At 44.4% G+C, this 15226-nt stretch overlaps 1 protein-coding gene across 5 annotated transcripts in view; it reads right to left on the bottom strand.

Annotated features, from left to right (window-relative positions):
• Positions 1-10: 10 nt before the first annotated feature.
• Positions 11-15226, bottom strand: part of LOC456264 (zinc finger protein 701) — a 68932-nt gene continuing 53716 nt past the window's right edge. Inside the window, exons 1-5 of one of the 5 annotated variants that reach the window (XM_063802246.1) lie at positions 12851-12938; positions 10973-11099; positions 10803-10804; positions 7812-7927; positions 226-2586 (exon numbers count right to left, since the gene is read on the bottom strand). In XM_063802246.1, coding sequence (XP_063658316.1) covers positions 2457-2586; positions 7812-7927; positions 10803-10804; positions 10973-11099; positions 12851-12865 — 390 coding nt within the window. In that variant the 5' untranslated portion in view covers positions 12866-12938 and the 3' untranslated portion in view covers positions 226-2456. The other 4 variants (XM_063802247.1, XM_016934346.4, XM_063802245.1 and 1 more) reach the window with 4 other exon arrangements.

Genomic DNA, 15226 nt, shown 5'->3' with positions numbered 1-15226 from the left:
ACACATTCAGTGGATTTGCACAATGCAATAGCAGCACCAAAAATTAACTGAATTTCCATAAACAATAAAAAATTTTAAACGAAAATTAAAAAACACTTCCATTTGCTAGAGATCTTAAAGTAAGAAATACTTAGGAATAAACATAAAAAAACTGAGAATTTCACACCTTGAAATCTACAAACATTGACCAAAATGATTAAAAACATATATATACAACCCACATTGATGGTTTGGAAAAATCAATATTGTTATTATATAAGCCAATGTGATTCAGATTCAACATAATACCTATAAAAATCCCTATTGGTTTTTGTTAAAGAAACAAAAAGCAGGCTGGGAAAAGTGACTCATGTCTGTTGGCCAGGCTGATCTCAAACCCATGACCTCAAGTGATCTATCCACCTTGGGCTCCTAAAGTGCTGGGTTTACAGGCGTGAGCCACACGCCTGGCCCAATCCTCTTAACACAAACACTTTAATGTCAATGCTTCAACTGAATGTTTTAAGTCAACTCAAACTCAAGTCAATTCTGAATTGACTCTACTGTCAATCCTTGATGGTCTGCTATGCTCACTGCATTTGTAACTATTACCTCAAAAATGAACGTTATGATATTCTGCAAGGAGTAACCTCGGACTGAAGACCTTGCCACACATAGGACGTTTGTAAGATTTCTGTCCAGTATGGATCCTCTGATATCTAATGTGGTGTGAACGTGAAGTAAAGGCTTTGCTCACAATCATCACACTTGGGAGGTTTCTCTCCTGTATGAATTCTCCCGTTTTGCAAAAGATGAAGCTTGACTGAAGACCTTGCCACAATCATCACATTTGTAAGATTTCTCTCCTGTATAAGATCACCAATGAACTGCAAGTTATGAATCATGTCTGAAAAACTTGCCACATTTATTACACTTATAAGACCTCCTTCATTATGGATTCTCCAATGTTTCGCAATGGCTGTAATATTACTGAAGACTTTGTGACAATCATTACATTAGTCAAGTTTCCCTATACCATGGATTGCTTGATGGTGAGTAAGTGTTGACTGACCACTAAAGGCTCTGCCATACTCATTACACTTGTACAGTTCCTTTCCAGTGTGAATTCCAGTATGTTGGGCCAGGTGTGAATCACACCCGAAATCCTTGTCACAAACCTTACATTTGTATGGTTTCTCTCCAGTATGAACTCTCCTATGTATTTCAAGGAGTGATTTGAAATTGAAAGCTTTTGTCACGTTCTTCACATTTGTAAGGTTTCTCTCCAGTATAAAGTCTATGATGACATGCAAGGTTTGACTGTTGCCTAAAAACCTTGCAAATTACACTTCTAAGATTTCTTTCCAGTATGACGTCTATGATGACGTTCAAGGTTTGATTTTCGATTAAAAACCTTGCCACATTCATTACACTTGTAAGGTTTCTCTCCAGTATGAAGTCTACGATGACATGCAAGGTTTGATTTGTGATTAAAAACCTTGCCACATTCATTACACTTGTAACGTTTCTCTCCAGTATGAATGACCTTATGCATTACAAGAGATGAATTCTGAACGAAGGTCTTGCCACACTCATTACACTTGTAAGGTTTCTCTCCAGTGTGAATTACAGTATGTTGTGCCAGGTGTGAATCACGTCTGAAAGCCTTGTCACAAACCTTACATTTGTACGGTTTCTCTCCAGTGTGAATTCTCCTATGTCTTTCAAGGTGTGATTTGCGACTGAAAACTTTGTCACATTCTTCACATTTGTAAGGTTTCTCTCCAGTATGAACTCTATGATGACGTGCAAGGTTTGATTGTTGATTAAAAACCTTGCCACATTCATTACACTTGTAAGGTTTCTCTCCAGTATGAATTGCCTTGTGAACTAACAGGGCTGAATTGTGACTGAATGTCTTGCCACACTCATTACACTTGTAAGGATTCTCACCAGTGTGACATCTATGGCATGCAAGGTATCGCTTCTGATGAAAGTCCTTGCCGCATACATCACATTTATACTGTTTGTCTCCTAAATGGATTATCTGATGTTTTTTTAAGAGTGAGCTACCATTAAAGGCTTTGCCACTCTCATTACGTTGGAAAGATTTTCCTCTTGTGTGTACTTCCCGTTTTTGTGTGAGTAATGAAGACTGGAGGAAATTATTCCTATACTTATTAGAAATACGAGTTTTCGGCCCACAGGAAATTCGTTGGGATGCTGAAACTGAGAAAGCATCGTCGATAGCCTCCTCAACTTGATTACCAATTTTCCCTTCGGGGTGAAATATGTGCACTTCAGGCAGATGCGAATGAAAGCTTGATCCAAGCTCATTTTTAATAGGTTTGTTTCCAGCATGCCTTTGATCATGTCGCTCTGTACTACTTATCAACTTTTTGATTTTTGTCATGAGTGCTTCATGGCCATTTGTTTCATTTTCTTGCCACTGAAACACAAAGTCATTAATATCTTTCTCAATTTCCTGGAAGCAAGTATCTCCAATGTGATGACTTGCATGTATTTGCAATGTCCCTGTGTGGACTACTTCTGTATTGCCTTGTCCTGTTGATGAGAACATCTTCATCATGCATTTGGAAGAGGTATCTACAAAATATAAACACAAATAGGTTTCAAATTAAGTACGGACGTTATACAATACTGAAATGTGTAAATATTACATAAAAAACAATACTTATTTTAAACTTCCCAAACATGATCTTCAAAGTTTAGGAACACAAAAGGAGTAAGATTCTTTAATAAATAAAGGGTGATTGCATGTGCTTCAAATCATTTTTATGGAAGCCTATTTCCAATATCATGACGAAACACTGACAGGGCACAAACATGTGTAAGCCTAAAGTCAGGAGTGTTTTTCTACTGTGACCCTAAAGTGTATCACACTTTGCAAAAAACACATCACTGTCACATCAAAGAAGAGAAAAATATATATTCTTCATATTTATAGGGTACTTAGTGTATACAAATAAATGCTAAAAAACCAGACAAGGTACTATTTTGGTAAATAATCCACAACAAGCTCCTGTAAGGATAATCAAAATCAATGGAATTTCTGTATTGTCAAAGAATCATAGCACTGAGAAGATAAGAAAATATTACAAAAATTAGGCAGGTGTGGTGGCCCACGCCTTTATAAAGTCCCAGCTACTCAAGTGGCTGATGCACAAGAATTGCTTTAAGCCAAGAGGCAAAGGTTGCAGTGCGCCAACATCGCACCGCTGCACTCCAGCCTGGGTGACAAAGTGAGACTCCATCTCTAAAGAAACAAGGCAGGGCATGGTGGTTCACGCCTGTAATCCCAGTATTTTAGGAGGCCGAGACAGGCAAATCACCTGAGGTCAGGAGTTCGAGACCAGCCTGGCCAACATGGCAAAATCCCTTCTCTACTAAACATACAAAAAGTAGCCAGGTGTGGTGGTGGGCACCTGTAATCCAAGCTACTTGGGAGGCTAAGGAAGGAGAATTGCTTGAACCCGCGAGGCCAAGATTGTGGTGAGCTGAGATTGTGCCACTGCACTCCACCCTGAGTGGCAGAGTGAGACTACATCTCAAAAAGAAAAATGTTAACATCGTATTTTTCTAAATAACTGTTACAAAATTATCTATATCCATGTGGAACAGGCACTTTGTGACTTTTTAAAAAAAATTTTGTACTTTTATTTTTTTGAGATGGAGTCTCGCTCTGTCACTGGACAGAGTGCAATGGCATGATCTTGGCTCACTGCAGCCTCTGCCTCCTGGGTTCAAGCAAGTCTCTTTGCTCAGCCTCCTGAGTAGCTGGGATTACAGGCATGCACCATCATGCCCGGCTAATTTTTGTATTTTTAGTAGAGATGGGGTTTCACCATATTGGCCAGGTTTGTCTCAAACACCTGACCTCAGGTGATCCACATGTCTCAGCCTCCCGAAGTCCTGGGATCACAGGCATGAGCCACTGTGCCCAGCAGCACTTTGTGACAGTAACAAGTGGAGTGTGTCAGTTATATTGCATATCACATACTGAAAACTCACAGGTAAAGTCATAAAAATCAGTTAATAAAATATTGATAAATATTTTCTGGCTTGATTAAAACAAGCCATAAAAATCAGTTAATAAAATATTGATAAATATTTTCTGGCTTGATAAAACAAGCCAGAAAATAATAAGTACATGTACGCAGCCTGCAGAATTGTAAACAATTCCCTATTAAGAAAAAAGCCACAACTTGTACTTACCACCAGTACACAACATAAGAATTGAAATACATGTTAAGGTCACTACTTTCTGATGTATGAGGTCAAAACTATACACAGCACTATAAGGAATAAGAATTGACTAATGTCCGGGCACGGTGGCACATGCCTGTAATCCCAGCACTTTGGGGGTCTGAGGCAGGTGAATCACGAGGTCAGAAGTTCGACACCAGCCTGGCCAACATGGTGCAACCCCATATCTACTAAAAATACAAAAACATTAGCTGGGCATGGTGGTGGGTACCTGTGATCCCAGTTACTTGGGAGGCTGAGGCAGGAATCGTTTGAACCTGGGAGGCAGAGGTTGCAGTGAGCCAAGATCATGCCACTGCACTCCAGTGTGGGCAACAGGATGAGACTCCATCTCAAAAAATAAAATAAAATAAATAACTACTTCTCAAATAAGCTTTGGTAGATTTAGTATTCTCTAATAGGGTGTTCCCGCACATGCGGACTTTCAAAGAATTCAGTCATGAGTGTTTACAACTCGTTAATAGCACTGGTACCTTTAGGAAGAGACATTAAAGAGCTCATTGCCTGTTCCTCTTTCCACCAGGTCAGGACATGGCAGGAAGATGGCTAGGGTAAACCGTGAAGAATGCTCTCACCAGGAACCAATTTGGCTGGCACCTTGCTCTTGGATTTCCCACTTCCCAAATTCATGAGAAATAAATTTCTGTGTCTGAAGCTATTTCCCTTTTGTTAGTTTTTGAGATCCAGTCACACTCTATCACCCAGGCTGGAGTGAACTGGCAGGACTGTCCTACCTCAGGTGAGTCTCCCTCCTCAGCCCAGAGTCTCACTCTGTTGCCCGGGCTGGAGTGCGGTGGCATGATCTTGGCTCACTGCAACCTCCACCTCCCGGGTTCAGGTGATTCTCCTGCCTCAGCCTCCCAGGTAGCTGGGATTACAGGCACATGCCACCATGTACAGCTAATTTTTGTATTTTTAGTAGAGACGGAGTTTCACCATGTTGGCCGGGCTTTTCTCAAACTCCTGACCTCAAGTGATCAGCCCGTCTCAGCCTCCCAAAGTGCTGGGATTACAGGTGTGAGCCACTGCACCTGGCCATTTTTAGCATTTAGTACATTCGAGATTTCACCATGTTGGTCAGACTGGTCTCAAACTCCTGACCTCAAGTGATCTACCCACCTCGGCCTCCCAAAGTGCTGGAATTAGAGGTGTGAGCCACTGCTGCTGGCCAGTCTAAGCTATTTCTAACAGAACAGTGAAATGACAGAGACAGGAACAGGATCATCTCATCATCAACATCACCGAAGGCTGACAAATCTTATTAAACAAAGGAAGTTAAGAGTCTGTACTGTAAAACTTGCAATACTTGAAGCCATCTACTAGCACTAACATGTTAAAACCTTGAGACAGGCCAGGCACGGTGGCTCACACCAGTAATCCCAGCATTTTGAGAGGCTGAGACAGAAAGTTCATGAGGTCAGGAGATTGAGACCATCCTGGCTAACAAGGTGAAACCTCGTCTTTACTAAAAAATACAAAAAATTATCCCGGCATGTTGGCACTCGCCTGTAGTCCCAGCTATGTGGTGGGCTGAGACTGGAGAATTTTTGGAACCTCGGAGGTGGAGGTTGCAGTGAGGGGAGATCACACCACTGCACTTTAGCCTGGGTGACAGACCGAGACTTTGTCTCAAAAAAAAAAAAAAAAAAAAAAAAGAAATGAAAGAAGGCTAAAAAGTAACTCCAACCCACAAACATATATAAAGTTCTCCAGTAAAGGTAAATAAAAAACAGATAGACCAGGCGTGGTGGTTCATGCCTGTAATCCCAGCACTTTGGGAGGGCGAGCCAGGCAGATCACCTGAGGTCAGGAGTTCGAGTCCAGCGTGACCAACACAGAGAAACTCTTCCTCTACTAAAAATACAAAATTAGCTGGGTGTAGTGGTGCATGTTTGCAATCCCAGCTACTCAGGAGGCTGAGGCAGAAGAATTGGTTGAACCTGGGAGGTGGAGGTTGTGGTGAGCCGAGATAGCAGCACTGCACATCAGTATGGGCGACAAGAGCAAAACTCTGTCTCATAAATACATAAATTATTTAATTAATAAGAGGACAGATACAGAAACTGGCATACATGTACCTTTTGTTCAGAACTAAATTTTTTAAAATAAAAAGGCATGAAAAAACACTGTATATATACGTTAGCAGAAATGCAACATACACAGAAATAATTCTGACAAAAAAAAAAAAATTTCTAAAAAGGCTGGGCGCGGTGGCTCACGCCTGTAATCCCAGCACTCTGGGAGGCCGAGGTGGATGGATCACAAGATCAGGAGATCGAGACCATCCTGGCTAATACAGAGAAACCCCATCTCTACTAAAAATACAATAAAAAATAGCCGGGTGTGGTGGCAGGCGCCTGTAGCCCCAGCTGCTCGGGAGGCTGAGGCAGGAGAATGGTGTGACCCCAGGAGGTGGAGCTTGCAGTGAGCTGAGATCGTGCCACTGCACTCCAGCCTGGGCTACAGAGCGAGACTCCATCTAAAAAAATAATAATAATAATTCTAGAGGAGAAGTAGTTTTTGCAGGTTATGAAATTTTATTTATTTATTTATTTATTTATTTATTTAATTTATTTTGAGATGGAGTCTCACTCTCTCTCCCATGCTGGAGTGCGACGGTGCGATCTCAGCTCACTGCAACCTCTACCTCCCGGGTTCAAGCAACTCTCGTGCCTCAGCCTCCTGAGTAGCTGGGATTACTGCCACCCACCACCGTGCCTGGATAATTTTTGTAATTTTACTAGAGACGAAGTTTCACCATGTTAACTAGGCTGGATTTGAACACCTGACCTCTGGTGATCTGCCCACCTCGGCCTCCCAAATTACTGGGATTATAGGCATGAGCCACTACACCTGGCCAGGTTATGAAAATTTTAGGTTTCATTATTATGCTATAACTTTAAGATTTTTTTCTTTTTTTTTTTTTTTGAGACAGAGTTTCGCTCTCGTTGCCCAGGCTGGAGTGCAATGGCACAATCTCGGATCACTGCAACCCCCGCCTCCCAGGTTCAAGCAATTCTGCCTCAGCCTCGCGAGTAGCTGGGATTACAAGTGCCCGCCACCACACCCGGCTAATTTTGTATTTTTAGTAGAGACGGGGTTTCTCCATGTTGAGACTGGTCTTGAACTCCTGACCTCAGGTGATCCACCCGCCTTGGCCTCCCAAAGTGCTGGGATTACAGGCGTGAGCCACCGCGCCTGGCCAACTTTAAGATCTTTAACATACCTGCAACAATAACCACTTCCCAAAACTACTTCTCCTCTAGAACTTTTTTTATTTTTGTCGGAATTATTTGTGTATGTTGCATTTCTGGTAACATATATGTACAGTGTTTTTTTCACGCCTTTTTATTTTATCTATACAACACACTTCATTTCTGTTTACTGAAAGAAATGGGCACGGCGGGGCGCGGTGGCTCACGTCTGTAATCCCGGCACATTGGGAGGCTAAGGCGGGTGGATCACGAGGTCAGGAGATTGAGACTACGGTGAAACCCTGTCTCTAATAAAAATACAAAAAATTAGCCGGGCGTGGTGGCGGGTGCCTGTAGTCCCAGCTACTCGGTAGGCTGAGGCAGGAGAATGGCGTGAACCCGGGAGGCGGAGCTTGCAGTGAGCCGAGATCGCACCACTGCACTCCAGCCTGGGTGACAGAGCGAGACTCCGTTTCAACAAAAATAAAAGAAATGGACACTAACGTAGTTGTTATATTCACACTGGAATCATGTTTAAACCATTTACATGTTTACAAAGAACTAAAAGACAAAACTGTTTAAAATAATAACAATAGTTGAGCTTGGCGGCTCACGCCTGTAATCGCAGCGCTTTGGTGTAGGGTCCAGCCCTGCGGGCTTAGCGGGTGTTCTCTTCTTATGCGGAGATGAGAGATTGTAATAAATAAAGACATAAAACAAAGAGATAAACAGAAAGCAGCTGGGCCCGGGGGACCACTACCATCAAGACGCGGAGACCGGTAGTGGCCCCAAACAGCTGGGTGCGCTGATATTTATTGCATACAAGACAAGGGGGCAGGGTAAGGAGGGTGACTCTTCTAAGTGATTGATAAGGTGAAGCAAGTCACGTGATCACAGGACAAGGGGCCCTTGCCTTTTAGGTAGCCAAAGCAGGGAGAGAAGGCAGCATACGTCAGCGTTTTCTTCTATACACTCTGTCGCCCAGGCTGGAGTGCAGTGGTGCGATCTCGGCTCACCGCAAGCTCTGCCTCCCGGGTTCACGCCATTCTCCTGCCTCAGCCTCCCAAGTAGCTGGGACTACAAGCGCCCGCCACCACACCCAGCTAATTTGTTGTATTTTTAGTAGAGACAGGGTTCCACCGTGTTAGCCAGGATGGTCTCGATCTCCTGACATCTTGATCTGCCCGCCTCGGACCCCCAAAGTGCTGGGATTACAGGCAAGAGCCACCGCGCCCGGCTCTTCTATGCACTTCTTTTTTTTTTTTTTTGAGATGGAGTCTTGCTCTGTCACCCAGGCTGGAGTGCAGTGGCGCAATCTCGGCTCACTGCAAGCTCTGCCTCCCGGGTTCACGCCATTCTCCTGCCTCAGCCTCCCTAGTAGCTGGGACTACAGGTGCCCGCCACCACGCCCGGCTAATTTTTTGTATTTTTAGTAGAGGCGGGGTTTCACCATGTTAGCTAGGATGGTCTCGATCTCCTGACCTTGTGATCCACCCGCTTCGGCCTCCCAAAGTGCTGGGATTACAGGCGTGAGCCACCGCGTCCGGCCTCTTCTATGCACTTCTAAGAAAGATCAGACTTTAAGACTTTCACTATTTCTTCTACCACTATCTACTATGAACTTCAAAGAGGAACCAGGAGTACAGGAGGAGCATGAAAGTGGACAAGAAGCGTGAGCACTGAAGCACAGCACCACAGGGAGGGGTTTAGGCCTCGGGATGACTGGGCAGGCCTGGATACTATCCAGCCTTCCACAAGAAGCTGGTGGAGCAGAGTGTTCCCTGACTCCTCCAAGGAAAGGAGACTCCCTTTCGTGGTCTGCTAAGTAACGGGTGCCTTCCCAGACACTGGCGTTACCGCTTGACCAAGGAGCCCTCAAGCGGCCCTGATGCGGGCGTGACAGAGGGCTCACCTCTTGCCTTCTAGGTCACTTCTCACAATGTCCCTTCAGCACCTGACCCTATACCTGCCAGTTATTCCTAGGTTATATTAATAATGCAACAAAGAGTAATATTAAAAGCTAATGATTAATAATGATTATTGTCCATGATCATCTCTGTATCTAATTTGTATTATAACTCTTCTTATTGTAACTATTTTCTTTATTATACTGAAACACTTTGTGCCTTCAGTCTCTTGCCTTGGCACCTAGGTAATCTTAGGTCCACACTTTGGGAAGCCAAGGCAGGTGGATCACTTGAGATCAGGAGTTTGAGACCAGGCTGGCCAACATGGTGAAACCCTGTCTCTACTAAAAACACAAAAATTAGCTGGGCATGGTGGTGAGCGCCTACAGTCCCAGCTACTCAGGAAGCTGGGACACAAAAATCCTTTGAGCCTGGGAGGTGGAGGCTGCTGTTAGCCAAGATCATATCACTGCACTGTAGCCTGGGCAACACAGTGAGACTCTTTCATAAAATAAGAAAAAGAAAGAAAGGAAGAGCAGACGGGTAAGTGGAGGCAAAGAAAGATGTCATTTCAGAGATCTCAGGATTGAAACTTTCCTTTTCCAACAGAATTCTCCCACTTGCAGAGAGTTTCCCCACACACTATTTGAAGGTGGAGCTTCCACTCTGCCCATCTGAGCTCTTACCTGCGTTTACACCTGTAATACATTCCCACCCATCTGGAGTTTTTTGCTATTTTCACTTCACTCTCCACAGTCCAGGGCCCTTTCTCCTGCTCCAACACGGAGATAACATATCAGCATGAGACTCCTGCTTATAAAAAGAAAGTACTAAGACGTGCTGGAGCTTTTGTAGAGTTCCAGCCCTATATTTCTGTAGGAAAGAAGACATTACAGATGGATCTAGGAAAATATTTTACTAATTGCTCCACTGACTGCCTCCTTCTGAATGCTTGGAGAGCACTGTAACATGTAATATGTCGACATCAAGCTCTCTTCCAAGAACTACTGAATCGAAAGCACAGGAAAAGCAAACAGGAAACTGGATATGATTAAAGTCTGCCATAAGGTTTTTTTTTTTGTTTTTTGAGAGAGAGTCTTGCTCTGTTGCCCAGGCTGGAGTCCAGTGGTGTGTTCTCAGTCACTGGAACCTTGGCCTGCCGGGATCAAGCGATTCTCTTTCATCAGCCTTGCTAGGAGCTGGGATTACAGGCATGCACCATGACGCCCGGCTAATTTTTGTGTTTTTAGTAGAGACGGGATTTCTCCATGTTGGCCAGGCTGGTCTTGAACTCCTGACCTGAAGTGATCCACACGCCTCAGCCTCCCAAAGTGCTGTGATGACAGGTGTGAGCCACCATGCCTGGCCTGCCATAAGCTTTTATGCTTACTTTACTTCTGGAACCCCCACTGAGCTATCATGAAGAATGCAGAACATCTAAAGGGGACAGTGAAAGTCCAGATGCTACATCATGAAGCTTTTCATTTCTAACTCAATACGGCTTCCATTTTAGTCAAGCAAGGATGTGGCTCCCAAGAGGCAACAAGAGAAAATACAAAGATCCACAAGGGCACATCCCCACTTCTGGAGGGAAGTTATCCTCACCCAGGAAGACCAGGTTCCTATAATTCTCCAGCATCACGTCCCTGTATAGAGTCCTCTGAGCAGGGTCCAGGCATTTCCACTCCTCCTGAGAGAATTCTATGGCCACGTCCCTGAATGTCAATAGACCCTGAAAGGAAAACACATTTTAAGCAAATGGTTATGGGAGGAGTTCTTATCTTTACAGAAAATGAGAAGAGGGGAAAGCATGGATTTAATTGCAGAGAATGTTCTGACAAATCCAAGTAAGGGATTCTTCACCACATGATGTCTTCCCAGTGGTGTTTGATTATACTTTCTGAAGAGCTCAGGATACCCTCTCAGTATGAACTGCTTACGTTAGAAATAAATAATTAGCCAGGTATGGTGGCAGGCATCTGTTGTCCCAACTACTTGGAAGGCTGAGGTGGGAGGACGGCTTGACCTTGATGGTGGAGGTTTCAGTGAGCTGCGATTGCACCAAGGCATTCCAGCCTGGGCAACAAAGCAAGACTCTCTCTCCAAATAAAATAAAATACATGAAAATAAAATTAATCAAAGTACAAAATTCTATTTTGTATATGTTCAAAAAAAAAATAAAACCTACACACACTCACAAAAACCACGTTAATACAAAGTGTTGTCATTTGTCCCAGATTTTCAAAATATATACATGTGTGTGTGTATGTATGTATGTGTATGTATATATGTGTGTGTATATGTATGGGTATGTGTGTATATATATAAAGGTTTTAAAAATACAAAAAGTAGGCCAGGCACAGTGGCTCATGCCTGTAATCCCAGCACTTTGGGGTGCTGAGGCAGGTGGATCACAAGGTGAGGAGATCAAGACCATCCTGGCTAACACGGTGAAACCCCGTCTCTACTAAAAAATACAAAAATTAGCCAGGCGTGGTGGGGGGTGCCTGTAGTCCCAGCTACTCAGGAGGCTGAGGCAGGAGAATGGTGTGAACCTGGGAGGCGGAGCTTGCAGTGAGCGGAGATCATGCCACTGCACTCCAGCCTGGGCAACAGAGCAAGACTCCGTCGCGAAAAAACAAACAAACACAAATATATATATATATATATATATATATATATATATATATATATATGCAAATTTTGTTTAACTGAAGAGGAATCTCATCTTGGTGGAAAAGGATAATTTGGCAGCTGGAAGTACTGCTCCCGTATTTGAGAAAAATTGTAACCATTTTTACAAAAAACACCTGTTTCAAAAGCCTCTCCACAGTAACACCACAGTCTCCATCAGCTTAATTTGCTAAGAATGGTTTAATAAATCTCCTGCTATTATTTAGGTTGATTTCATATTCTTTAAATAATGATGGAATAAAACCCCTGTATCATTCATGTCTGTTTATGAACTTTCCATTCTAATTAGTACAATTTTTCGAGTCAGAAACACAGTAACTCACTCGATTACCTAAAAATGTGGTATAAAATTAGGGAGAAAAGATTTTCCCTTATTGGTCTCCTTTTCTAGAATTTACCACGTACTTTGTGCACATTAAGAGGTCACTTCCATTGGCAGCTGCTCTAATCCTGGTCCACAGACAGTTGACAGTGCATCCAGATGTGGCCCCTGAACAATCCCTGCTGCCCAACAGCACTGACACTGCGGGACCCTCACCCCATCTCCATCCATGTCTGGGTGTGAGCCCTTCCCAGGACCATGCCCAGTGCAGCCTCTTCCCAAGTTCATGTCACTCAGTCACAAGAGATGGAATCTAAGTGAGATGAGAGGGACTGAAGGAAGGCATGAGTTGAGTGTGAGCAAACCTGTCAGGCAGGACACTTGAGACTGAGAGAAGATTCCCAACTCCAAGATCAGCATTTCTGAAAGGAAGGAGACAGAACAATCCCCCGAGAATATCATCTCACCTGAGGAAGAGCCATCCCTGACTCCTTTGCTTTCCTCTTCCTCTTCCGTGTTTTTTCCTCACGTACCAAGAGTCTTTAGAAGTCAATCCTGAATGTTAGAAATATGTTGTTTATTGCTCAGAATCAACACATCCCCTCCCTGTAACACAATGACACATACAAAGGTGCCCTCACTCTGAAAAAATATGGTTACCTCTGCTGCCCACTGCACCAGGGATAATAAATTTCTATAAGAAAACTCTCGCTTCCCTCCTGGAGAAGCCTTCACACGCTGCAGCAGTGGGGAGCTGGGCTGGAATGAGCTCTCTTTCAGGGCACAGACCCAGCCCTGACCAAATCCCACGCAGAGGCTGGGTGTGGTGGCTCATGCCTGTCATCCCACCGCTCTGGGAAGCCAAGGTGGGTACATCGCTTGAGCTCAGGAGTTTGAAACCAGCCTGGGCAACATGGTGAAACCCCATCTCTACCAAAAATACAAAAACTTAGCCAGGTATGGTGGTGCACGTGTGTGTGTGTCTGGTCCCAGCTACTTAGGAAGCTGAGCGGGAGGATCAGTAGAGCTCAGGAGTTTGAGACCAGCCTGGCCAACATGGTGAAAACCTGTCTGTACTAAAAACACAAAAATTGGGGCTGGGTGCAGTGGTTCATGCCTGTAATACTAGCATTCTGGAAGGCTGAGGTGGGAGGATTACTCAAGGTCAGGAGTTCGACAGCAGCCTGGCCAACATGGTGAAACCCCATATCTACTAAAAATACAAAAAGTAGCTGGGCTTGGTGGACATTGGTAAGCCTAGCTACTCGGGAGGCTGAGGTTGGAGGATCGCTTGAACCTGGAAGGTGGAGGTTGCAGTGAGCCAAGATCGCACCACTGGACTCCAGCCAGGGCAACAGAGTAAGACTCAAAAATAAAATAAAATACAAATACAAAAATTAGCAGAGTATGGTGGCACACACCTGTAATCTCAGCTACTTGGGAGACAAAGGCACAAGAATTGCTTGAACTCGGGATACAGAGGTTGCAGTGAGCCAAGATCACAAGACTGCACTCACAGCCTGGAGGACAGAGCGAGACTCTTTGGAAAAAGAAAAAAAGTGTGTTTCTGATGTGACTGACACAGAGATAATAAAACCTGAGTAACGTGATAGAGACTGATGGGCAGAGGGAAGTTCAGTTGGGGGTGAGAGGGCATGGGAGACATTTCTGAGCCAGGACCTGAAGGAGAAAGGGACAGTGCTGTGAGCATTTAGAGAAATAGGGTAAGAGCAGTGAAAAGACCTGAGACGGGAAGGGTTTTGATGTTTGGGAAAAGAGAAAAGCAAATGTGTCTGGGGCAGAGGGAGTCATGAGATGAGGGCAAGCTCCCAGAAGGAGGCTGGACAGTGGCAGGGGCCCTGGACACAGGGCTGTGGAGCCACAGTGACGAGTTGGGCTTTTGTCCTGGGGAACACAGGAAGCCCATGGAGGGTTCCCTGCCAGGGAATGACATGATCTGCTTTAGATTTAGCTGTGACATCCTCAGAACGGGGACATTTTCACCGAGTCACGCTGAGAAGGTCTGAGATGAGTGAGAAGATGTACCGGAATTCTTACATGTTGGCCTGGAAGGGATAATGGAAAGGGTTGGCCTTATCAAAACTATCCTTGAAAATTAGAGAAGCCTCTTTCACATACCTGGGATAAAGAAACTTCTTTTGCAAGTTCTGATGCCACTGATTCCCAACATTTAATTCTTCCTCACAAGAAAATTACAGTAACATTTATAAAATGCAGAAGTACAAAGACACAGCTAGTTACCTTGAAAACAGGGAGGCTGAGTGCGGTGGCTCACACCTGTAATCCCAGCACTTTGGGAGGCCGAGGCAGGCGGATCACCTGATGTCGGGAGTTCGAGACCATCCTGACCAACATGGAGAAACCCCATCTCTACTAAAAATACAAAAATTATCTAGATGTGGTGGCGCATGCCTGTAATTCCAGCTACTCAGGAAGGCCGAGGCAGGACAATCGCTTGAAACCAAGAGGTAAAGGTGGCGGTGAGTAGGCCGGGCTCGGTGGCTCATGCCTGTAATCCCAGCACTTTGGGAAGCCGAGGCGGGCAGATCACCTGAGGTCAGGAGTTCAAGACCAGCCTGACCAATATGGAGAAACCCCATCTCTACTAAAAATACAAAATTAGCCTGGTGTGGTGGCACATGCCTGTAATCCCAGCTACTAGGGAGGCTGAGGCAGGAGAGTCGCTTGAACCCGGGAGGCGGAGGTTGCAGTGAGCCGAGATCGCACCATTGCACTCCAGCCTGGGCAACAAGAGCGAAAGTGCATCTCAAAACAAACAAGCAAACAAACAAACAAAAAGCAGGGAAAGAGGGTCAGCTGTA

This window comes from Pan troglodytes, chromosome 20 (genome assembly GCF_028858775.2).
Source record: "Pan troglodytes isolate AG18354 chromosome 20, NHGRI_mPanTro3-v2.0_pri, whole genome shotgun sequence".
NCBI classification, from domain to species: Eukaryota; Metazoa; Chordata; class Mammalia; order Primates; family Hominidae; genus Pan; species Pan troglodytes.
The sequence above is the reverse complement of the archived record's forward strand: the minus strand, read 5'-3'. Positions and strand labels throughout refer to the sequence as shown.